The 25,064-nt window shown below is 38.7% G+C and overlaps 3 protein-coding genes across 3 annotated transcripts; 1 reads left to right on the forward strand and 2 right to left on the reverse strand.

The window, feature by feature from the left end:
* Positions 1 to 5,383: 5,383 nt before the first annotated feature.
* Positions 5,384 to 7,537, reverse strand: LOC120460708 (uncharacterized). Its single transcript, XM_039648629.2, has 5 exons — positions 7,185 to 7,537; positions 6,836 to 7,054; positions 6,544 to 6,683; positions 6,343 to 6,412; positions 5,384 to 6,242 (listed from the first exon to the last, which is right to left on the reverse strand). Exons 1-5 carry the CDS (start codon positions 7,323 to 7,325, stop codon positions 5,868 to 5,870), a joined length of 945 nt encoding a protein of 314 aa, XP_039504563.2. The 5' UTR covers positions 7,326 to 7,537; the 3' UTR covers positions 5,384 to 5,867.
* A 4,217-nt stretch (positions 7,538 to 11,754) lies between these two features.
* On the reverse strand, positions 11,755 to 13,784 carry LOC120461091 (uncharacterized). Its single transcript, XM_039649205.2, has 5 exons — positions 13,628 to 13,784; positions 13,279 to 13,497; positions 12,987 to 13,126; positions 12,786 to 12,855; positions 11,755 to 12,685 (listed from the first exon to the last, which is right to left on the reverse strand). Exons 1-5 carry the CDS (start codon positions 13,766 to 13,768, stop codon positions 12,311 to 12,313), a joined length of 945 nt encoding a protein of 314 aa, XP_039505139.2. The 5' UTR covers positions 13,769 to 13,784; the 3' UTR covers positions 11,755 to 12,310.
* A 4,946-nt stretch (positions 13,785 to 18,730) lies between these two features.
* Positions 18,731 to 20,204, forward strand: LOC148970071 (uncharacterized). Its single transcript, XM_089125350.1, has 2 exons — positions 18,731 to 19,935; positions 20,040 to 20,204. Exons 1-2 carry the CDS (start codon positions 19,111 to 19,113, stop codon positions 20,202 to 20,204), a joined length of 990 nt encoding a protein of 329 aa, XP_088981476.1. The 5' UTR covers positions 18,731 to 19,110.
* Positions 20,205 to 25,064: the final 4,860 nt, after the last annotated feature.

The raw sequence follows: 25,064 nt of genomic DNA on the forward strand, positions 1-25,064 counted from the left end.
CACTTTGCTGGGGCGTTAGGACCCACACAGACCACAGGGTGAGCACCCCCTGCTGGCCACACTAACACCTCTACCAGCAGCAACCTGGCTTTCTCAGAAGGTCTCCCATCCAGGTATTAACCAGGCTCAGCCCTGCTTAGCTTTTAATGGGCAACCAGTCTTGGGCTACAGGGTGATATGGCTGCTGGCAAACCGGCATAGACATATGCACCGGTATGTAAACAAACCTCGGTGATAACGCGAACGCACCCTCGATGACAGCTACAGCCAGGCAGAATGACTTGTTGGGTTGATGATGTTAGACAGTGGCCTCCAGTCACAGATGAAGGTACAAACGATCTTACAGATTATTTATGAAAATAGCTTGGCAAGCAAGCTAGGCTAACGTTTGCTAACGAGGAAACTATAAAAAGATCTGTCCATTTGGCAACAATAAATAAATAAATGAAATCAAATAAACAAATTCATGTTTTTCGTTTGTGTCCATTATTTATCTCATTTTCACATTGCAACGGACAAGGGTAAGGTAACGTTACAGCTAGAAAGTATACATAATATCGACCAATTTGTGTTTTTAAACCATGGAAAGAGGTTAATATAACAGCAGGAGAACAATTATGTCACATAACGTTATACTGTATTTAGCTCAGGAAAGCCATTTAATGACCATAGCATGTTAATTGAATAGAAAAAGTACTTATGTCATTAAATAATTGTTATTATACGCGAATGTCCGCGTCTTGTACTCGCCCAGGAAATCTTTGTAAACCGTACGGCTCCAGACAGGGGCAGTCGACCCGGGGTATTCACAATGTTTTCTCTTCAAAATTGAAATTTTACTGCCACCATAGAAACAATTTATAACGGAAACTGTTTACCCACTCGACATTATACAAGGGCTAACGTTGTAACGTTAGTGACAGTCGTAAATCGCGGGCTGTTTATTCCAGTGGACGCAAGTTGCAACTAAAACAATAGGAGGCAATGGCGCAACGCTACCCAGCAACAGCTCAGTAATGGCGCCCGCTTACTTCCGATAGTTTCGCCGGATTCGTCTATATGGTGTAAAAACGTCTTAGTGCTGCCCTCTTCAGGTTGAACGGTGGCTACTGCAGTTGAATTTTCCTATTGGATGTTTGCGGTCGTACGTGACACAGCGGTTGTTGGTGACGTAGGCAAGTTCCATACAAATAGAGTGCTGAAGTTACGACGTCACTCTGTAGGCCAAATCGCGGAAGTGAGTTAGCGTTTTAGCATTACGGTTCCCTCGCTCTAAAGCCTATGGGATTTTTGAATGGGTTTTTGCTGAATCGCCTGAAATAAGGTCTCTGGTGAACAAAGCCTCTAAATATTTTCACGTTTTGATCTATGACATAGAACACACAGTTATGACCTGCTTGTGGTTTTTTAAACTTTATTGTGTCTGATTGTGTTTTTTAAAATCTTTATATAGGCTTCAAAATGTATACGTTTTGGATTAACTTGTAAAGATTATCTTGCTAGACAAAACGTGTAAGGGTCACAACCCTTTGTTAAACACAGATCTTATTTTTTGCGTTTTTTTCCAAAAGTCTATGGGAAAAATGCATTGCTTTTCTACCGAGGGAACCCATGCGCCGCTAGCTTCCGGGTTGTCCTACAAAGTGACGTCATCACTTCGGTCTCAGGTGCACGCCCCCCTCCGCTGGGCTCTGCCCACTTTTCCAGCATTTTTCAAATATTGCCAGTGGGTGGAGTCAGGCTCTGACCAGGGGTTTAGTTACCCTTTAATAATGTAGCTTTACAGTATATGTCAGATATGATTGCATTGCATATTATATAAATTATATTAGTTTGAGCTACTAGCAATGTTTTCCCCCAGCAATGAATGTTGAAAGCTCTAATCAAAGAGCAAATAATACGTTTGCTTTATTGTAATTGTAACGCCATTTCCCAGAATTAAAAGAAAATTGCTTTACATTGATAAAGTAAACCAGATAAATTAATCTAAACCACATCTTTAATGGGGGTAATTTATAACAGGGAGCAATTACATTTCCAAAGTAACCTTCCTAACCCTGACTGTAGGGGAGCGCTGGGCACTGGGCACAACGTAACGCGGGGCTAGTTGTAACACACTTGTTTTAAATACTTCCACACGCTAGCATGCCGAAACTTGGCGTGTTTACTAGTTGCTATTTCAACACTATACTGTGAAAAAAATGCGCCAAAATTCAGAGATCTTTGTAAGATATCACTGTACATTTAACCATAGCAAAAGTGCATATCTTACTTACCTAAGTTAATTTTTCATCTCTATTTTTTGCGTTTAATTAAAATTAGACAAATCTGACATTTTTTGAATCTCTAATCTGTTGTTTAACAGTTGATATAGTTCTTTAATGCTTTGCTAACTAGCAGAAGACACTAGCAGGGTCTAAACCCCAGTTGTGCAGTTGGGGCATGTTGTCATACTGCGTTACATTGTGCCCCTATTAGAAATATGCTGTTATATTCTATACTTTTATGAATTCTATTGAGAAAACATGAAAAACATGTAAATAAAGACTGAAAGTCAATGTTCAGAAATGATTAATTATTATTGTTTTGAACTATGCTGTATATCTGTGTTTTCCGGTGTGTTTGTTGTCAAAATCAAAAATTATTATTTTTTAATTATTAAAAAATGCCATTATTTTATATGAAAAAGTTAATAATTGTGTTTTATTATAAGAAAATATTTTGGTTTGACTTGTATATATATATATATATATATATATATATATATATATATTATTAGATGAGATAGCATTTTAAGCTGTTATATGGTGATGTTACAATATGCCCCTCACATGTTACAACCTATGGGGCATGTTGTCACATTTCACATTTCTTTCAGGGTAAATCAAGAAAAAAGTACTGTATTAATAAAACAAAACCACATAATTGTACTAGACATGTGGGAAAAAAATAAACACTCTAAATAGATTTGCACAAACTGAGAAAGTCAAAAAGCGTTATATTGTGCCCTACTCTCCACTATGTGAGATTCAACACATTCTTTCTCTTGTGTGTGGAATTTCTTTGAATTGCCATGAATTTAATTCCACTTCCTGTCATTCAAATTCAACTTCCTGGGGGGTGGAGTCAATTCAATTCAAATTCCAATTCATGAATTGAATGGAGACCAATTCTGAAATTCAGAATTTTGCGCAAGCCTGGCTTTCAATAGGTTTGCCATTTGATGTTGCACAACGTTAGGTGGTCGCGCCAGTGCAGATTTTGGTCGGCAGGAAAAATGATTCAACTGTAATGGTTCAGTCTGTAATGCGAGTCCGAGTCCAAGTGCGAGTCATCAGTCCACGAGTCCAAGTCGAGTCACGAGTCCAGAGAATAGAGTCTCAAGTCGGACTTGAGTCCAGAGAATAAGGACTCGAGTTGGACTCAAGTCCGAGTCCAGGACTCGAGTACTATATCACTGGGCTGTTAGTCCATGGTATTTTACCTGATTCTACTTTATCTGTCATATTAGTGCCTATCATTAATGAAAAAGTGGGTAAGATTAACAGCGTAGATAATTACAGGCCTGTAGCTCTAGCCAGTATTTTGTCCAAAGTCCTGGAGAGGATTATACTCAATAGGCTGGAACATTTTGTTTTGACGTCTGACAATCAGTTTGGTTTCAAACCACTGACATGTGTATTTTTGCCCTGAAGGAGATTTTCGATTTGTATAACAGGCATAATTCCACAATTTTTTTTGTGTTTTATTGATACCTCTAAAGCCTTTGATGGGGTAAATCATGAGAAGCTATTCTGCAAATTGTACAACAGAGGGGCTCCCAAATATCTAGTCTTGGCCTTCTGGTATGCTCATCAGTCATTGTATGTGAAGTGGGGTAATTCTATGTCTGCCTCATTTAATATAGGTAATGGAATTAGGCAGGGAAGCATTTTGTCTCCCTTTCTCTTTAATATTTATATGGATGACCTACCTACCTAAGTTGTTAAACAGTTGTGGAACAGGTTGTAGGGTTGGGGACACCATTATCAACCACCTAATGTACGAGGATGACCCTGTCATTCTTTGTCCATTTATGCTGGTCTTCAACAGCTACAAAGGGTTTGTTCCCAATACCAGACTGATCTCATGAAGTAGCGTGTGTATGATAGCTCAAAATGAGTAGAGATAACACGCCACTTTCGAGTCAAGTGAATGAAAACTCTGGAAGCTCATTTGTAAGTGTAGATCAGTAAACGAAATATGAGGAATAGTTAGCAAAACATGTAGTGTATTAAAAACAAAGTCAAAAAAATTGCTTGCGGTTCATTCTTTTTCAGTTTCAAAGATATTTTATTCAGTTTCAATTTATATTTTCATTAGTTTCTTGAAAAGTTACGTTCATTTTTATTGGCTCAAAATTACCATCAGTTAATAACGTATTCGGTTACAAACATTACCTCAGTTCCCTGAGAGTAAGGAAACAGCGGAAGCGCACTGCAAACTAATCATGGTGCTTCACGCCTCGCCCCATTCATTTTGGCAGCACTTTGACAGCGAGTAACTTTACATCTGAGGCGCCCAAAGACTTCATTTTGTCCATTATTTAATCTCCTCCATCGAACTCTCCACTTCGCTGATTCTCCAGCAGAAAGAAGCCGTCGACGCGCCCTTGTAGTGACATGAGTAACCTGTAGCTTTTAGACAGAAAGAAAGAAAGAAATTAAAGGGTTAGTTCACCCAAAGAAAGAAAGAAAGAAAGAAAGAAAGAAAGAAAGAAAGAAAGAAAGAAAGAAAGAAAGAAAGAAAGAAAGAAAGAAAGAAAGAAAGAAAGAAAGAAAGAAAGAAAGAAAGAAAGAAAGAAAGAAAGAAAGAAAGAAAGAAAGAAAGAAAGAAAGAAAGATTAGTGAGAAAGAAAGATTAGTGAGAAAGAAAGATTAGTGAGAAAGAAAGAAAGAATGAAAGAAAGATTAGTGAGAGAGAAAGAAAGAAAGAAAGAAAGAAAGAAAAGTTAGAAAGAAAGAAAGAAAGAAAGAAAAAAAGAAAGATTAGTGAGAAAGAAAGATTAGTGAGAAAGAAAGAAAGAATGAAAGAAAGAAAGATTAGTGAGAAATAAAGAAAGAAAGAAAGATTAGTGAGAAAGAAAGATTAGTGAGAAAGAAAGAAAGAATGAAAGAAAGAAAGATTAGTGAGAAAGAAAGAAAGAAGGTTAGAAAGAAAGAAAAAAAGAAAGAAAGAAAGAAAGAAAGAAAGAAAGAAAGAAAGAAAGAAAGAAAGAAAGAAAGAAAGAAAGAAAGAAAAAAAGAAAGATTAGTGAGAAAGAAAGATTAGTGAGAAAGAAAGAAAGAATGAAAGAAAGATTAGTGAGAAAGAAAGAAAGAAAGAACGAAAGAAAGAAAGAAAGAAAGAAAGAAAGAAAGAAAGAAAGAAAGAAAGAAAGAAAGAAAGAAAGAAAGAAAGAAAGAAAGAAAGAAAGAAAGAAAGAAAAGATTAGAAAGAAAGAAAGAAAGCTACAGGTTGCTCATGTCACTACAAGGGCGCGTCGACGGCTTCTTTCTGCTGGAGAATCAGCGAAGTGGAGAGTTCGATGGAGGAGATTAAAATAATGGACTTTGGGCTATAGATAAAGTCTTTTATTTATATATGAAGTCTTTGGGCGCCTCAGATGTAAAGTTATTCGCTGTCAAAGTGCCGCCAAAATGAACGGGGCGAGGCGTGAAGCACCATGATTGGTTTGCAGTGCGCTTCCGCTAAAATACTTGTTTCCTTACTCTAATGTTTGAATACGTTTTTAACTGATGGTTGAAAAAACATTCAATCTTATGATAGTCTTCTTTTCCTCATCGTCGCAATGTCTTCTGGGTGTCTTTGAGGCGGTGGTTGTGGTCTTAGTCTAGTTCAAAACTGAGGACATTTTTGCCATTGCCATAGTACACGGGAGGTAAGGAATCATCATCAATGAGTCTTTGTAAATCCTCATCCAACCGACGACGTGTGGCAATTCTTTCGGCTAATTCCTGTTTCTCTCTAAGCTCTTCCTGTTCCCTTCGAAGATCCCTTGCAGGTTTTTTCTTGATTGGACTCTCGACTCTCTTTTCCTCCACCTTACAGGGTGTCTTTTTAAGCATTTCCTCCTCAAACCACATTTGACGTAGTTTGGCGAACTCGCGTTCTGCGATTTCCTCTAGTTCCTCTTTGGTCCTCATTGCAAACCTCGGGTCCTCCTCCGGGTCCTTCTTTGGGGGCCGCCTCACTTTCCTGCTCTGCAATAGAGATGAGATTTTTAAGTTAGCATCACACAATATAATATTAATATTGATCCATATTAAAATATTTAATGAGACAAAAGTAAAGGGAAAGTACGTTTTTCAGTGGAAAGTTCTTTAATTCCTTCTTCATTTCTTCCCAACGAGCATTTCGAGTGTCACGGTCACTGTAAAACAGAGAAAGCAAGCGTAAGATTATCAAGAGCTCACTCAAACCATAAAATTAAAATAGCCACTGATGATCATCACAGTAGCTCTATCGCTTTGAGTCATAAAAACATGTATTTGTAGAACTTACGTCGCATCCAAAGTCTGCCCCTTTTTGGGGGGTGGCACAGGTTGGAAGTCTTTAAAAACTGGGGGTTTTAGGGCAATTAGAGATGAACGATGCGGCCTTTCCTTCGGAGGAATATCATCACTAAATAACTCCAAATTACGCTGAGAAAGAAAAAGAGAGAAAGGTTACAAGAGTGCAGATGCTACACACAAAAGAAACACTTAGTCCACACAATTTACAAGCAGTTATTTCATATTTCAACATTTCATATTCATTTGATTTAAAACGATCAGAATATACAAAATTCACTTACTTCCTTGCGCCTTTTTTGTTCAAGCGCAGCCCTGCGTTGATCAGCCTTGATGCCGTATCGTGGTGGCTCTGGACGCAGGCCTGTATTGGTTTGCAAACCTGTTTGAGATTGCTGGGCAATCTCAGCTCTGGGCTGGGAAGAGCCGGAGATAGCAGGAAGCTTCACAGACTGGCTGACTGGCTTTTCCATCACGATAACTATGTTCTGGCGTGCGAGAGCCTGTTGACGATACAGAAGAATGAGAAAACACTTAAGTACAAAGCTCAACATATGAACGCAAGCTTAATGTTAATAATGACTGATGATGATGGTTGAAAAAACACATTGAATCATATGATAGCCTACTTACCCTCGTCGTAATGTAGCGTCGTTCAGGCGGATGTGGACTCAGATTCAGTCTAGGGAAGCGTAAACCACGATAAGGTTTTTCAAAATCGAGATGTTCCGCTTCCTGTGACTTGCTCGGGCGAAATCGTGTGATGGAATACATTCTGATGTAAAGTAGTACGTTGTTTCAAAATCCTACTGGTCAAAATGTATTCTGAAACCATACACAGCTGTAATGTGCAATTCAACTGTCCTTAAAAAACAGACCCAAATGGATATTAAATTGGACAATGAACAAAAAGCATACACTGAATGAAAATGCAGCTAATCAAAATAAAATCCTGATGGGGAATCGTACACTGATTCAAAATTGCACACTGAAGCTGTAGACTGAAGGCAACAAGTCACGAGTTCAGTGAGAAAAGCTCCAGTATACTGTGACGTGCAAATAGAATGCATTCCGATGACGTCAATCAGCAGCGCATCAGAGCCGCAGAAAAAATGAAAGATTATTGTTTTGATTTAAACATTGGAAAGAGAGAATGGCTTGGGGAGGGGGGAGGGGGGGCATTTAATTTTCATAGGGGGGCACACTTTTTTAAATGATTTGAGACCTACCAAAACAACAACCTGTTTTAGGCTACAACTAAAATACACCACAATAGTCTTGTTTTGATCATTTTATTCGAATAAAATACTTTGACGTATGATCTCAGCCTCTCTATTTATTTTCTCTTAACGTTTCCACTAGTAGCCTACATTGATAATCGGCATAGATCGTCACATACATAACACAGTGCAATCTAGTGGCTTTCATGACTGCGGTCAAGTGGGCCGCGCGTGGAAAATACACGGTCAAGCTAGCCGCACATTTTTTTTTTTTGCATGCATGCACGTCAAATCCTGCACGGTATGGGTGCTGAAAGACGCCAAAATTGATTTTAAGACTCATTTGCCTGATATTTTCCATCGTATTAGGACACAATTTCATGATCTTTTCCTAACACATGACTTTTAATAATTGTTTGTTTGTTGTTATTGTAATGTTTCTAGGCTAAAATATTAATTATACCAATTATAATGTATTCATGTTCATATTATTAAACATTATCATACATTTTTATTGTTAATATTTACGTTTTTTTAGACACTACTTTCTGCTATTTTCCATCTTATTCTGAGACAAAAAACATGTATTTTTTAAAAAAAAAAACATGACTTTTTCATTTTTCATTATTATTTTAATGTTTGTAGGCCTATATATATGATTTACATTAATTTAAATTGTATTTTTAAAGATTTAATTTATTCATGCTCGTGTTAATGTTAATTATCATACATCATTTTTTTATTTATTTAATTGTTAATTTGAATGTTTATATTGTTACGGTTGTGATGTAATGCAGCTATGTTGGTTCTGCTGTTGTTGCTGCTGTCTCCTTCTCCTTTAGGATTGGTCCTGGATCTAACAACACGCTGATTGTGATTGGATCAGAGGAGAGTCCTGGACCATAAATTCCCTGGAATACCACTAGAGGGGGCGCTCTGCCATTGATTGCAACTGGGGTTGTACTGTGTGTTTGCTCTCTGTGAAAATGTAGCACAATCGTGTGATTAATGTGCTCTTGTATGGTTTCTTTGATCCTGGGTGATTTGTGTTAAAACGCCAGTGTTGATGATCTCATCTGTATGTGTATGATTATTTGAGAAGCCGTAGGGGGTGAGTACCTTGTTGCTTTTGTAGGCTGAAAGGCCTTTGTTTTACTCCTGTTTATTGGTAGTTAAGGAGGTAGGGTATTTCATTGTATGTTTTGTTTTATTTTATTTTAATTCATAGGTAAGGTAGTTTCTTTGGGGAAAGTTAGTTCTGTTTGGTTTATTATTTTGGCATTAGCTCACCCTGAAGATCTTGCTTTTAATCTTTTTCCTGTTCGTTTTCTTTGTTAATTTATTTTCCAGATATTGTTTTGGTGAATGATAAGAAATGCTGCTTTTGAAACAAATCCAGAATGATAATAAATTCAAGCTAACTGAAGGAATTGGTGTTAGTGTTTATGTTACTGTCTGACCTAGACCAGGGACCGCAACAATATATATATAAACATATATATATATATATATATATATATATATATATATATATATATATATATATATATATATATATAATTTGATTTTTTATTATACATTATTATTGCCTACTTTATTAATGTAAATTAAATTGAATATTAATTATCTATAAATTTATTTAGCATTTTTTTTGTTGAATTTAATGTTTGTATATGTATACACTCATTATTAATATATGTAATGATGATTATTTACTTATGTAATTATTTTACTTTTTTATGTTAATGTAAATGACAAATATGATACAACAGGCTTTTAGTGGCTTTTAATCTTTCAATTATCATATATATATATATATATTAAAAGCCACTAAACATCCATCCATCCATCCATCGCGGGAGACGACGGCTTCGCGGCGCCTTGTGCTGTGGCCGGGGGACAAAATAAAATATTTCTTAAGCCTGGTATGTTTTAAATAAGTTTTTATTTTAATTTTTTTTATAAGTAAAGGCATAATATAACCAGTTTAATTGTAGTGCATTGACAATAGTTTTATATAATTAGTTTAGTAATTAAATTAACTTGGTCCATAAACTTGATCTGAAAATTTGGTCCATAAATCAAACACACTTGCATGTAATAATATGAAACTCGGTACACTTATCACATCAGGCCAAACAACTTTCGTGCTCTAAGTTTTACGACAGTTCAAATGGAAGTCGGGAATTATGGGTTGTTTGAATAAATCTCCTAGGAGAAATACATCAAGTTACAACGCATGTGTTTACCAATCACCGGTGTGCATGAAGTCAAGACATTGAGGATGCTCAATTCCGGACAGATTTTTGATATCTCGAACGGTTTGGCCGTGGTGAGGAAATGAATTTTATGACTAAAAAAGGACATAAAATGTGTTATAACTTTGCTCGTTTTACTTACAGTTACAAAACTTGCCACGTATATTGTTCTTGTCAAGCCAATCAACTTTCTAATTAACAGTAAGAAACTCAGACCAAAAGAAAGTCAGATATTGTAGTTTGGATTTGTATCTTGTCTCTATCAGTGTCTGTGGGGGAGGAGGAGGGAGGAGGAGGAGGATTGAATTTATATATATATATATATAATTATTATATAGTATATGCACAGAGTAAATAAAATGTATGAAACCCCTTCCCATGTAGACAAAATAGTATCAGGCCTTAGATAAGGCATACTGCACTATTATTTCTGAAAAGCTACACAAAAAAAAAATGTTTCCCTAAAAAAACATTATAATAAAATGCACAGAGAGTAAATACAATGTCTAAAGCAACCTCCTCTCCACCTGAAAAAGCAAGAACTGTATTATAATTAGTATTAGTTTAGCCTATGCTATCCAGTATTCTGATATCGACGATGACAAATTATATCATTTGTCTGTACTATTCCTTCTTTAAGAAATCATATCAACAATATAGTGTAGCAGTAAATAAATATATAAACTTAATATCACCTAAATGAAATAGAAAGCTACGCTTACAGACACTCACATCCACACGTGTAAACACAACACTCACTGACGTCTTCACTTCCAGGTCAAGAAGCTGTCAATCAAAAACTCAGTAGCCAATGAGAATACACTGCTACTAGCCCCGCTCCCACGAGAGATTTGTGTCAGAACAGCGAACGCAAACTCAGGGAGTGTAAACGAAAACATCAGAAGCGTAAATGAAAACTCTGGAAGCTCATTTGTAAGTGTAGATCAGTAAACGGAATATGAGGAATAGTTAGCAAAACATGTAGTGTATTAAAAACAAACTCAAAAAAATTGCTTGCGGTTCATTCTTTTTCAGTTTCAAAGATATTTTATTCAGTTTCAATTTATATTTTCATTCGTTTCTTGAAAAGTTACGTTCATTTTTATTCATCAGTTAATAACGTATTCGGTTACAAACATTACCTGAGAGTAAGGAAACAGCGGAAGCGCACTGCAAACTAATCATGGTGCTTCACGCCTCGCCCCATTCATTTTGGCAGCACTTTGACAGCGAGTAACTTTACATCTGAGGCGCCCAAAGACTTCATTTTGTCCATTATTTAATCTCCTCCATCGAACTCTCCACTTCGCTGATTCTCCAGCAGAAAGAAGCCGTCGACGCGCCCTTGTAGTGACATGAGCAACCTGTAGCTTTTAGACAGAAAGAAAGAAAGAAATTAAAGGGTTAGTTCACCCAAAGAAAGAAAGAAAGAAAGAAAGAAAGAAAGAAAGAAAGAAAGAAAGAAAGAAAGAAAGAAAGAAAGAAAGAAAGATTAGTGAGAAAGAAAGAAAGAATGAAAGAAAGAAAGATTAGTGAGAAAGAAAGAAAGAAAGAAAGAAAGAAAAGTTAGAAAGAAAGAAAGAAAGAAAGATTAGTGAGAAAGAAAGATTAGTGAGAAAGAAAGAAAGAATGAAAGAAAGAAAGATTAGTAAGAAAGAAAGAAAGAAAAGTTAGAAAGAAAGAAAGAAAGAAAAAAAGAAAGATTAGTGAGAAAGAAAGAAAGAATGAAAGAAAGATTAGTGAGAAAGAAAGAAAGAAAGAAAGATTAGTGAGAAAGAAAGAAAGAAAGAAAGAAAGAAAGAAAGAAAGAAAGAAAGAAAGAAAGAAAGAAAGAAAGAAAGAAAGAAAGAAAGAAAGAAAGAAAGAAAGAAAGAAAGAAAAGATTAGAAAGAAAGAAAGAAAGCTACAGGTTGCTCATGTCACTACAAGGGCGCGTCGACGGCTTCTTTCTGCTGGAGAATCAGCGAAGTGGAGAGTTCGATGGAGGAGATTAAAATAATGGACTTTGGGCTATAGATAAAGTCTTTTATTTATATATGAAGTCTTTGGGCGCCTCAGATGTAAAGTTATTCGCTGTCAAAGTGCCGCCAAAATGAACGGGGCGAGGCGTGAAGCACCATGATTGGTTTGCAGTGCGCTTCCGCTAAAATACTTGTTTCCTTACTCTAATGTTTGAATACGTTTTTAACTGATGGTTGAAAAAACATTCAATCTTATGATAGTCTTCTTTTCCTCATCGTCGCAATGTCTTCTGGGTGTCTTTGAGGCGGTGGTTGTGGTCTTAGTCTAGTTCAAAACTGAGGACATTTTTGCCATTGCCATAGTACACGGGAGGTAAGGAATCATCATCAATGAGTCTTTGTAAATCCTCATCCAACCGACGACGTGTGGCAATTCTTTCGGCTAATTCCTGTTTCTCTCTAAGCTCTTCCTGTTCCCTTCGAAGATCCCTTGCAGGTTTTTTCTTGATTGGACTCTCGACTCTCTTTTCCTCCACCTTACAGGGTGTCTTTTTAAGCATTTCCTCCTCAAACCACATTTGACGTAGTTTGGCGAACTCGCGTTCTGCGATTTCCTCTAGTTCCTCTTTGGTCCTCATTGCAAACCTCGGGTCCTCCTCCGGGTCCTTCTTTGGGGGCCGCCTCACTTTCCTGCTCTGCAATAGAGATGAGATTTTTAAGTTAGCATCACACAATATAATATTAATATTGATCCATATTAAAATATTTAATGAGACAAAAGTAAAGGGAAAGTACGTTTTTCAGTGGAAAGTTCTTTAATTCCTTCTTCATTTCTTCCCAACGAGCATTTCGAGTGTCACGGTCACTGTAAAACAGAGAAAGCAAGCGTAAGATTATCAAGAGCTCACTCAAACCATAAAATTAAAATAGCCACTGATGATCATCACAGTAGCTCTATCGCTTTGAGTCATAAAAACATGTATTTGTAGAACTTACGTCGCATCCAAAGTCTGCCCCTTTTTGGGGGGTGGCACAGGTTGGAAGTCTTTAAAAACTGGGGGTTTTAGGGCAATTAGAGATGAACGATGCGGCCTTTCCTTCGGAGGAATATCATCACTAAATAACTCCAAATTACGCTGAGAAAGAAAAAGAGAGAAAGGTTACAAGAGTGCAGATGCTACACACAAAAGAAACACTTAGTCCACACAATTTACAAGCAGTTATTTCATATTTCAACATTTCATATTCATTTGATTTAAAACGATCAGAATATACAAAATTCACTTACTTCCTTGCGCCTTTTTTGTTCAAGCGCAGCCCTGCGTTGATCAGCCTTGATGCCGTATTGTGGTGGCTCTGGACGCAGGCCTGTATTGGTTTGCAAACCTGTTTGAGATTGCTGGGCAATCTCAGCTCTGGGCTGGGAAGAGCCGGAGATAGCAGGAAGCTTCACAGACTGGCTGACTGGCTTTTCCATCACGATAACTATGTTCTGGCGTGCGAGAGCCTGTTGACGATACAGAAGAATGAGAAAACACTTAAGTACAATGCTCAACATATGAACGCAAGCTTAATGTTAATAATGACTGATGATGATGGTTGAAAAAACACATTGAATCATATGATAGCCTACTTACCCTCGTCGTAATGTAGCGTCGTTCAGGCGGATGTGGACTCAGATTCAGTCTAGGGAAGCGTAAACCACGATAAGGTTTTTCAAAATCGAGATGTTCCGCTTCCTGTGACTTGCTCGGGCGAAATCGTGTGATGGAATACATTCTGATGTAAAGTAGTACGTTGTTTCAAAATCCTACTGGTCAAAATGTATTCTGAAACCATAAACAGCTGTAATGTGCAATTCAACTGTCCTTAAAAAACAGACCCAAATGGATATTAAATTGGACAATGAACAAAAAGCATACACTGAATGAAAATGCAGCTAATCAAAATAAAATCCTGATGGGGAATCGTACACTGATTCAAAATTGCACACTGAAGCTGTAGACTGAAGGCAACAAGTAACGAGTTCAGTGAGAAAAGCTCCAGTATACTGTGACGTGCAAATAGAATGCATTCCGATGACGTCAATCAGCAGCGCATCAGAGCCGCAGAAAAAATGAAAGATTATTGTTTTGATTTAAACATTGGAAAGAGAGAATGGCTTTGGGAGGGGGGAGGGGGGAGGGGGGGCATTTAATTTTCATAGGGGGGCACACTTTTTTAAATGATTTGAGACCTACCAAAACAACAACCTGTTTTAGGCTACAACTAAAATACACCACAATAGTCTTGTTTTGATCATTTTATTCGAATAAAATAGCCTACTTTGACGTATGATCTCAGCCTCTCTATTTATTTTCTCTTAACGTTTCCACTAGTAGCCTACATTGATAATCGGCATAGTTCGTCACATACATAACACAGTGCAATCTAGTGGCTTTCATGACTGCGGTCAAGTGGGCCGCGCGTGGAAAATACACGGTCAAGCTAGCCGCACATTTTTTTTTATTTTTTTTGCATGCACGTCAAATCCTGCACGGTATGGGTGCTGAAAGACGCCAAAATTGATTTTAAGACTCATTTGCCTGATATTTTCCATCGTATTAGGACACAATTTCATGATCTTTTCCTAACACATGACTTTTAATAATTGTTTGTTTGTTGTTATTGTAATGTTTCTAGGCTAAAATATTAATTATACCAATTATAATGTATTCATGTTCATATTATTAAACATTATCATACATTTTTATTGTTAATATTTACGTTTTTTTAGACACTACTTTCTGCTATTTTCCATCTTATTCTGAGACAAAAAACATGTATTTTTTTTAAAAAAAAACATGACTTTTTCATTTTTCATTATTATTTTAATGTTTGTAGGCCTATATATATGATTTACATTAATTTAAATTGTATTTTTAAAGATTTAATTTATTCATGCTCGTGTTAATGTTAATTATCATACATCATTTTTTTATTTATTTAATTGTTAATTTGAATGTTTATATTGTTACGGTTGTGATGTAATGCAGCTATGTTGGTTCTGCTGTTGTTGCTGCTGTCTCCTTCTCCTTTAGGATTGGTCCTGGATCTAACAACACGCTGATTGTGATTGGATCAGAGGAGAGTCCTGGACCATAAATTCCCTGGAATACCACTAGAGGGGGCGCTCTGCCATTGATTGCAACTGGGGTTGTACTGTGTGTTTGCTCTCTGTGAAAATGTAGCACAATCGTGTGATTAATGTGCTCTTGTATGGTTTCTTTGATCCTGGGTGATTTGTGTTAAAACGCCAGTGTTGATGATCTCATCTGTATGTGTATGATTATTTGAGAAGCCGTAGGGGGTGAGTACCTTGTTTCTTTTGTAGGCTGAAAGGCCTTTGTTTTTCTCCTGTTTATTGGTAGTTAAGGAGGTAGGGTATTTCATTGTATGTTTTGTTTTCTTTTATTTTAATTCATAGGTAAGGTAGTTTCTTTGGGGAAAGTTAGTTCTGTTTGGTTTATTATTTTGGCATTAGCTCACCCTGAAGATCTTGCTTTTAATCTTTTTCCTGTTTGTTTTCTTTGTTAATTTATTTTCCAGATATTGTTTTGGTGAATGATAAGAAATGCTGCTTTTGAAACAAATCCAGAATGATAATAAATTCAAGCTAACTGAAGGAATTGGTGTTAGTGTTTATGTTACTGTCTGACCTAGACCAGGGACCGCAACAATATATATATAAACATATATATATATATATATATATATATATATATATATATATATATATATATATATAATTTGATTTTTTTTATTATACATTATTATTGCCTACTTTATTGATGTAAATTAAATTGAATATTAATTATCGATAAATTTATTTAGCATTTTTTTTGTTGAATTTAATGTTTGTATATGTATACACTCATTAATATATGTAATGATGATTATTTACTTATGTAATTATTTTACTTTTTTATGTTAATGTAAATGACAAATATGATACAACAGGCTTTTAGTGGCTTTTAATCTTTCAATTATCATATATATAATATATATATATATTAGGGCTGTGCAAAAGTTAATTACGATTAATCGCATCCAAAATAAAAGTCTGTGTTTACATTATATATTTGTGTGTGCTGTATATAATTATTTTGTATATATAAATACACACACATGCATGTATATATTTAAGAAAATATGTTATTCATATATAAAATATTTATATAATATAGATTATGTATTTATATATATATATACAGAATTTAACCGCAAATAATTCTTAAATATATACATGCATGCATGCATAGGTATTTATATATACAAAATAATTATATACAGCACACACAAATATATTATGTAAACACAGACTTTTATTTTGGATGCGATTAATCGCAATTAACTTTTGCACAGCCCTAATATATATATGATAATTGAAAGATTAAAAGCCACTAAACATCCATCCATCCATCCATCGCGGGAGACGACGGCTTCGCGGCGCCTTGTGCTGTGGCCGGGGGACAAAATAAAATATTTCTTAAGCCTGGTATGTTTTAAATAAGTTTTTATTTTAATTTTTTTTATAAGTAAAGGCATAATATAACCAGTTTAATTGTAGTGCATTGACAATAGTTTTATATAATTAGTTTAGTAATTAAATTAACTTGGTCCATAAACTTGATCTGAAAATTTGGTCCATAAATCAAACACACTTGCATGTAATAATATGAAACTCGGTACACTTATCACATCAGGCCAAACAACTTTCGTGCTCTAAGTTTTACGACAGTTCAAATGGAAGTCGGGAATTATGGGTTGTTTGAATAAATCTCCTAGGAGAAATACATCAAATTACAACGCATGTGTTTACCAATCACCACCAAACTCGGTGTGCATGAAGTCAAGACATTGAGGATGCTCAATTCCGGACAGATTTTTGATATCTCGAACGGTTTGGCCGTGGTGAGGAAATGAATTTTATGACTAAAAAAGGACATAAAATGTGTTATAACTTTGCTCGTTTTACCTACAGTTACAAAACTTGCCACGTATATTGTTCTTGTCAAGCCAATCAACTTTCTAATTAACAGTAAGAAACTCAGACCAAAAGAAAGTCAGATATTGTAGTTTGGATTTGTATCTTGTCTCTATCAGTGTCTGTGGGGGAGGAGGAGGGAGGAGGAGGAGGGGGGGGGGTTTGCTGGTGTCTGTGTTTGTGGGTGTGTGTGTGTGTGTGTGTGTGGCTGACTGTAGATTTTTCCTGTAGGTCCTTATTTTTTTGCAGAACAATTTTCTATTTTTTTAAATGACAAAATATGCATATAACCCTAATCTTTTAAATGTATAGTTTGCTTTAGCCTAAATAAAAGTAAGATAAATTGGTAAACTACAAATTGGTAATTGAAGCTGAATGAATTTAAAATCCATGTGCTATATTTCAATATTTGCTTTCCTTAAAATTGTAAAACACTAACCTCATTCTCATCTGAATTACAAAATTTTTTTTTCTGTATACAATAATACTGTGATTAAAAAAGAAACATCAAACATGTTTTTAGTCAATGTAGAATGTGTAACTTAAAAATAAACAGATTAGTGCTTTGTTTGAGGACAATAATATTCTCTGTCTTTATATGTGTGTGTGTGTGTGTGTGTGTGTGTGTGTGTGTGTGTGTGTGTGTGTGTGTGTGTGTGTGTGTGTTTGTATGTATATATAATTTGCAGAGCCCTCATTGATGCAAGCTCTTCAGCACACTTCTCTTCAACAGTCAAAGCGGGGCTTAAGTTTTGCACGTCGTGCAGAATAACCCTCTTTATGTGTATTATTATTATTATCGTAAGAGACTTTGTTAGATATTACATGACATAATCCAAGAAAGTCTGTTACTATAATACCGGTAATGATGTTTTGGCGCTCGTTGTATGTGTGTATGCAATGTATTTTTCCCCTCGGGGCTAGCCGTAGATGGGTCGTGTGCAGACTGCGCACTTGGTAGGCTACTGGAGTGTCGCGGGTTTTTGGAGGTCTGTGTGGTATAATAAAGTGGAGTTCAAACTGCTATGTTTATTATTTATTCAAACAGTTACACTTACACCTTGAAGGTTATGTTCCCCTGCGGGCTGTTTTCTCCAATACCGATACCGTGACTAGGCGCAGTTGCGCACAAATTATCTATGCACGCGCGAGGTGTCTAGAGGATTATGCGCAAAGTGCGCATGACTGAAACGCTGGCAGACACAGCAGCAGCAGTTGTAACTTGTAGGCAGGTATATTGATCATTGAATCAGAGTTTTGTTGTCTTGAATGATTCATTCAGTCATATTCATTCATTCATTGATTTATGTCACTTGTTTAAGTAATCCAAAAAAATAAAAAATAACCCCGATTAGGGGGCCCCCTGGTGGCCCCTAAGCGGCCGCTTAGTTCGCTTATGCCTCGGGCCGGCTCTGGTGTGTGTTCAGAGCCTCATTGGTCTGTCACCGCTAGTCAATGTCAGAATATTTGAGATGGCCAATCAAATCAAAGTAGGCGGGCTTTATGTTCACAGACGCTGAGCGCGAATTTTAACAGTGCAACTCGATGCTTCAGTGTACGGTCAAGTGCGAGATAAGATGTAAGCAGTGTTGGGGAAGCTACTCTGAAACTGTAGTTTGACAAGCTACAAGCTACTCGTACGTTAAAGTAGTTAAACTACAGTCAAGTTACCCTTTTGGAAAAGTAGCTAGCTACACTACAAATTACTGTAACAGATTAAAGTAGGTACAGAAGCTAAAGCTACAGTAATGTTCTGTTTATGCGTGTGTAACACATTCTGTCCTTTGGGACTTGCCATAGGCAAGAGGGGAGGAGCATGCGCATAAGTGAATGAGGAGCACATGTGTTCAAGAAAGAATAAAGAGAGTTTGCATCGTTCCTGGAACTTCTGTCTCCCGTTTTTATTATTTTATTAGTTTAAAGTGTTTAGGCGAACCCAATACAAAAGCTCGGTTACATTGGTGGCAGCGGTTTTATTTTTTTTTCTAGGTTTAATTAATGTTCAAAAGTGTTTCGGCGGGTGATACACCATTTTAGTTATTGTAGCTTCTAAAGTTTATAGTTAATAGCACACGCGGTCAACGGATTGTCGTTATGTGGTGCAAGGACGAGGAGGACAGTTTTAGTATTATGCGGGACCGTGAAAGAGGCCATAGAAGCGTGCGAATTGATTTGCCTGCGCCGTTCTCCGGGGATGAGAGGCAAAGCTTCGTGTGCTGGGCCAGACAGTTTGAAGTGTCGGTCAAAGCGCTCACGGAAGGGAGCGGAGCCGCTTCATACAACTATGAACTGACAAGGATTTTACCTACGCGCCTGTGCAACGCAGCCTTTTCCCTATGGGACAGTCTCTCTGATGCTGTTAAATCGGACTATGATGCGGTGAAGGAGAAGCTAAAAGAGGCTTTTGGAAGGAGACAATTCATGGAGCGATTCAGAGCCAGCCTATCTGCCCGCCCCCGCGCAGCGCGGGAGAGTTTGGAAGTGTACGCAGCAGAAATCAGCAAGCTTGTGGATGAGGCTTTTCCCGATTACGGCGACAGAGCCCAGAGAGAAGAGAAGTTTCGCCGTTTCGTGGCGGGTCTGGACCCGGTGCTGAGGACAAAATGTTATGAGCAAGGGGTGACGGACATGGACGAGGCTGTGATGATTGCAGGTCGGTGTGAGAACGCGAGAAATGCATTTGATATGGGACATGTGACTGCTAATGTCAATCATAGTCAGACTGCCGACGGGATTGTTGCTAATGTGAACTCTGTGTCGGACATAAGTGGACTATACAGAGCGATTGATAGATTAACTGACGAGGTGAGGGGCATGAAAGTATCTCTTAACCGTTTGGAGGACGAAAATCACCGACTGAAAGAGAGAGTGAGCCGTAGCGGCACAGAGTGGAGTAGAGCGCACTCCCCGTCACGTCAAGTCAGTGCTGTTGTCAGGGGCGTGCATGCCGTATGCAGACATATGAGACGCAGAGAGGTCGCTCATCTGAAAGAAAACCATTTATGGATTTCAATGGTCGTAAGGAATACAATGCGACTCGTAGCCCTATGAGACGAAACGCCAGCCCTTCCCCCAACCCCAGCGTGCGGAGACGTGGCAGTTATGAGGAGGAATCAAGGAAGCAGGGAGTGCGCTTCATGACACCTGGTGGTGAGGAGAGGAACTACGACCCGGGAAACGGGTTGTAGCTGATGTTGCGGCCCAAACACCAGCTGTATTACCCAGGGGCCTCAAACATGATGACAATTCCTATCCTTTGCTGGACACAGAGGCGTACAGAAACACTAATAAGGGGCCACTGGTATCATATGTGAAAGGAACTATTGAGGGCATTGAACTTCCTGTTTTAATAGATTCCGGTTCTAGTGTATCACTAATGAGCTCAGATTTTCGAATGTCAGTCCCAGCACTTCGCAGTTGACCTATGAAGAAAGACTATATTGCGACCCGAGCTGTAAACGGGCAGATGTTGGATACGCTGGGCACTCTTACTGTGACACTACAGCTGGGCACTGAAACATGGCAACAAGTTTTTCATGTGGTGAGAGAAGCGACGCAGTCCGTATTGTTGGGATGGGATTTTTTAGTAAAAAATCATGCCCTGCTGGACGTTAGTCAGGCTAAACTGCAGTTGTGGGACGTTTCCATTCCGCTTCTTGCCAGCGAAGATTTTGTCCCAGTATGCTGCAATGTGTCTCTAGCCACAAATATGACATTTCCAGCCCTCAGTGAGTCAGTTGTGCCTGTTAGGATTGATTCGCCTAGCGTGGCCCAGGTGTCTAGTGACTTTTTGGGGTATTTGGAACCTAACGTGTCTGATTCAGCCGGTTTGGTTATTGCGCACACACTCACTAACGTGCACGATGGACTAACTAAGGCTCGGATTTTGAATCCGACTGGACAGGACATTTCTATCAGACAGGGGACGCACCTGGGCGAGTTTTATTCGGTGACTGATTCTGATGTCCAGCATATGAAGCAGGACTCAAGTGGAAACGCCGTTTCTAACCCCCGTAACACAGCTCCACCTATTTCTTTAAGTGAGTCGCCGATTTCAGAACCAGACAAGGAAAAGCTCTCGTCATTGTTGCTGGAGTACATTGACATTTTCAATTCAGCAGGGCAGAGTAGAGGAAAATGCACATTAGTTCAGCATTACATCAGAACAGGTGAACAGGCCCCTATTAAGTGTAGAGCATACCGTACATCACCTGAAAAGCGAGCTGAAATCGAGCGGCAGGTGGCAGGATTGCTAGCTGATGGCATCATCGAGGAAAGCTGTAGCCCCTGGGCATCTCCAGTCGTGCTTGTGAAAAAGAAATGTGGGGCTTGGCGTTTCTGTGTCGACTACAGACGTTTGAACAGTGTCACTATCCAGGACTCTCACCCTCTGCCACGCGTGGATGATACACTGGACGCATTAGCGGGCTCCAGATGGTTCAGCACGTTGGATTTTTCTAATGGCTACTGGCAGGTGGAGGTAGCCGAGCAAGACAGAGAAAAAACAGCTTTTACCACGGGTCAGGGTCTATATCAGTGGCGCTCCATGCCAATGGGACTTTCCAACTCTCCCGCAACTTTTCAACGGATGATGGAGCTAGTTCTAAGAGGACTCCCATGGCACATTTGTATGGTGTACCTGGACGATATTTTGATTTATAGTGGAACATTTGAAGAGCATTTAACCCATCTGAAAGAGGTGTTTTCTAGGATAAAATCAGCAGGTTTGAAATTGAACCCTGGAAAATGCCACCTGGCCAGGGATCATGTGGTCTTCTTGGGTCATGTCGTTTCTGAGAAAGGGTTGCAGCCTGACCCGAGAAACACAGAGAAGGTGAGAAATTGGCCAGTTCCCCAGTCTCCCTCCGAGGTTAGAGCATTTGTGGGACTGTGTTCATATTATCGTCGTTTTGTAAAGGACTTTTCGAAACATGCAGCTCCACTCAATCAGCTGGTTGGTAAAAACGTGCCTTTCGTGTGGAGTACTGATTGTGACAACTCATTTAACTATCTAAAGGGAATATTGTCTTCAGCTCCCATTGTGACGATGCCTGAGTTCAAAGTGCCTTTCAAAGTATATACTGATGCCTCTAAGTGGGCTGTTGGTGCTGTGCTCGCACAGGAAAAAGAGGGACGCGAGTGTGTGGTGGCCTATGCCAGCCGTGCTTTGAACGCCACACAAAGACGATGGTCCACTTTTGACCGGGAGTTATGGGCTATCGTGTGGGCAGTGAGGGAATTTAGACACTATCTTGGACTCTCGTCATTCACCATCATTACGGATCATCGGCCACTCTTAGCACTACGGCGCATGTCTATCGAGGATGACCCGACGGGCAGAAGGGCTAGGTGGCTCTTGGAACTGGACCCACTGAACTGGGTCATTGAGCACAAAAAGGGCAATCAGCACAAAAACGCGGATGCACTGTCCCGCCGTCCGGTGACACCAGACAGGAAGGATGTTGAAACGGTAGTCAAAGAAGTGCGGGACGTGAATGTGGTGAGCGCCGAACAATCAAATAACAACATTTCTTGTTCCGCGACAACTGAGGTGGCTGAAGAAGGGACTGTGACTAACTCGTTTTTCACTGCGGACACCGTAATGAGCCTGTCTGAGTTATCGTGTGATGCAGCGGACATTGTTGCTATGCAACAGAACGATCCTGATATTAACACAGTAAGGCAATGGGTGGAACGATCACAAAGGCCTCCTAGGAGACAACTGACGGGTGCATCTCCGAGTTTACGAAAATATTGGACTGTGTTTAACCGTCTCTCGATGATAAATGGACTGTTGTGTCGCTCTGTTTCCTGTCCTCTCACAGGTGAACCTGTTGCCCAAGTCGTGGTTCCTCCTGGTCTTAAACATGATATTCTTATGCAGCTGCATGGGGCCCCAACCGCTGCTCACTTTTCTGCTGAGCGAGTGTGGGAACGGGCGAGACGTTTTTGCTACTGGCCGTCTATGTTTAAGGACATCAAAGACTGGTGCGAGCAGTGCACAGCGTGCCAGACTCGTCGTAGGCCTGTCCCTATTCATAAAGCACCCATGGGCGGGTCCCTCGCAATGCGACCCTTTGAGAGAGTTGCGATGGACATTTTAGAACTGCCAATAACAACCAAAGGTAATCGGTATGTACTGGTAGTTGAGGATTATTTCACGAAGTTTGTTAATTTACATGCTTTGACTAATCAATCTGCACAAACTGTCGCACATTGCCTGTTTGCTGACTACATTCTACTACATGGCATTCCCGAAACTTTACATTCAGATCAGGGCCGACAGTTCGAATCAGAGGTGGTCCTGACCCTGTGTAACTTGCTCAACATAAAGAAAACGCGCACTACTCCCTACCACCCAGCCTCAGACGGCATGGTGGAGCGTTTTAACAGGACGTTGATTGACCAAATTGCTAAGATACTCTTGTCGTGTGGGGGCGAATGGGATGATTATATCAAACAGGTAGCATTTGCATACAACTCCTCAAATCATTCTAGTACCAAGTTCTCGCCATACTTCCTAGTCCATGGACGGGAACCAAGGATGCCCACTGACTGTTTACTGGCCACCCGTATACTTGACTGTGACGTTTCAAAGTCTCATGCTGACTTCGTATCCACTCTGCTGGCAAAGCTGCAAAACGCTTTCAGAAGCACGAGAATGTACAGTGAGGTGGCGTTTGATCGATATAAACTATACCATGATTCGGACCTCAGACATCAGCCCTATACGGTCGGTGCCATGGTGTGGCTCAATAACCCTGTGGAGAGCCGTATGAAGCTAGCACCCCACTGGAAAGGACCTTTTCAGATTGTGCAGGTCATGGAGTCTGGTGGAGAGCCTGGACTGACGTACCGGATCGTTAGCCCTATAGACTCGGATGAACGTGGTCAGGTTGTACATTACAATAGGTTGAGACCTTATACACTGCCTTTTCCAACACCGTCTTCTACTGAGAAACTGTCTGTGGTTCCGGATTCTTTACCTGATTCCCCTCCTACGGAACCTGAGATATTGGGGGGAGTGAAGTGCAGTTCACCTCGAGAGGATTTAGGGGAGGTACTTCAGGGACCTGAAAAGCTCATTCCTGTTATAAGTAGGGCTGGGAGAAGGTTGAAACCTCCTGGTTTCTTGAAAGATTTTGTACGGTACTGAGGTTCATTGTTGTAAAAAAAAAAGAAAAAAAAGATTCTTGTGCAGAGTGGAAAATTTATAAGTGAGCATTGTGATTCCATAGTGTACAAAATGTTTTATGATTGAACATGGGTTAGAGTATTATACATGTTGATGTGTATTGTTCTTGTTCCTGTTTTCCATTCTATCCCTTGTTCTTTGGTAGATAAACGGGGACGTTTATTTTAGGGGGATGGGACGTATGTAACAGATTAAAGTAGGTACAGAAGCTAAAGCTACAGTAATGTTCTGTTTATGCGTGTGTAACACATTCTGTCCTTTGGGACTTGCCATAGGCAAGAGGGGAGGAGCATGCGCATAAGTGAATGAGGAGCACATGTGTTCAAGAAAGAATAAAGAGAGTTTGCATCGTTCCTGGAACTTCTGTCTCCCGTTTTTATTATTTTATTAGTTTAAAGTGTTTAGGCGAACCCAATACAAAAGCTCGGTTACATTACTATCAAAAAATAGCTAGCTACGTTGAAACTACTTTTGCTTTTTGAACAACATATTATAAATATTATATTACATATTATTATTATAACATGCTATAAATTATATATTATAAATAACTGAATAAGTGTCTGATGAATGTTTTAATTAAAATATTTAGTGTTTAAAACAATGCAATACAATTATGATTTCATAGAGTAGCCTATTGTTTTATTACACACAACACTCAAATATCGCAGACTGTTTGCCAAAAGTGCAAAATTGCAACAAATAGCCTACAACATTGCAAGAACTAAATACACATCAATATAAATTGCATTTAGAACATTTTCTCAAAAATACCGATTGAACTTGGACAAATAAGGCCATGGGTAATTAACTTTAGTTGTTTCTCCAGCATCCAAATCTGCCGTCACCTCTG

Source organism: Pimephales promelas, chromosome 21 (assembly GCF_988280905.1).
Source record: "Pimephales promelas chromosome 21, fPimPro1.hap1.1, whole genome shotgun sequence".
NCBI lineage: Eukaryota > Metazoa > Chordata > Actinopteri > Cypriniformes > Leuciscidae > Pimephales > Pimephales promelas.

What these genes read in the sequence shown, in the direction of transcription:
- LOC120460708 (XM_039648629.2), bottom strand. Translation starts at nt 7,325, where the DNA reads ATGTATTCCATCACACGATTTCGCCCGAGCAAGTCACAGGAAGCGGAA. An exon ending in GGGCAGACTTTGGATGCGAC is followed by an intron (nt 6,413 to 6,543) that starts GTAAGTTCTACA and finishes TCTGTTTTACAG; the next exon opens with TGACCGTGACACTCGAAATG. An exon ending in AGAACTTTCCACTGAAAAAC is followed by an intron (nt 6,243 to 6,342) that starts GTACTTTCCCTT and finishes TCTCTATTGCAG; the next exon opens with AGCAGGAAAGTGAGGCGGCC.
- LOC120461091 (XM_039649205.2), bottom strand. Translation starts at nt 13,768, where the DNA reads ATGTATTCCATCACACGATTTCGCCCGAGCAAGTCACAGGAAGCGGAA. An exon ending in GACGCTACATTACGACGAGG is followed by an intron (nt 13,498 to 13,627) that starts GTAAGTAGGCTA and finishes TATCGTCAACAG; the next exon opens with GCTCTCGCACGCCAGAACAT. An exon ending in AGAACTTTCCACTGAAAAAC is followed by an intron (nt 12,686 to 12,785) that starts GTACTTTCCCTT and finishes TCTCTATTGCAG; the next exon opens with AGCAGGAAAGTGAGGCGGCC.
- LOC148970071 (XM_089125350.1), top strand. Translation starts at nt 19,111, where the DNA reads ATGTGGTGCAAGGACGAGGAGGACAGTTTTAGTATTATGCGGGACCGT. An exon ending in CGCACTCCCCGTCACGTCAA is followed by an intron (nt 19,936 to 20,039) that starts GTCAGTGCTGTT and finishes AATGGTCGTAAG; the next exon opens with GAATACAATGCGACTCGTAG.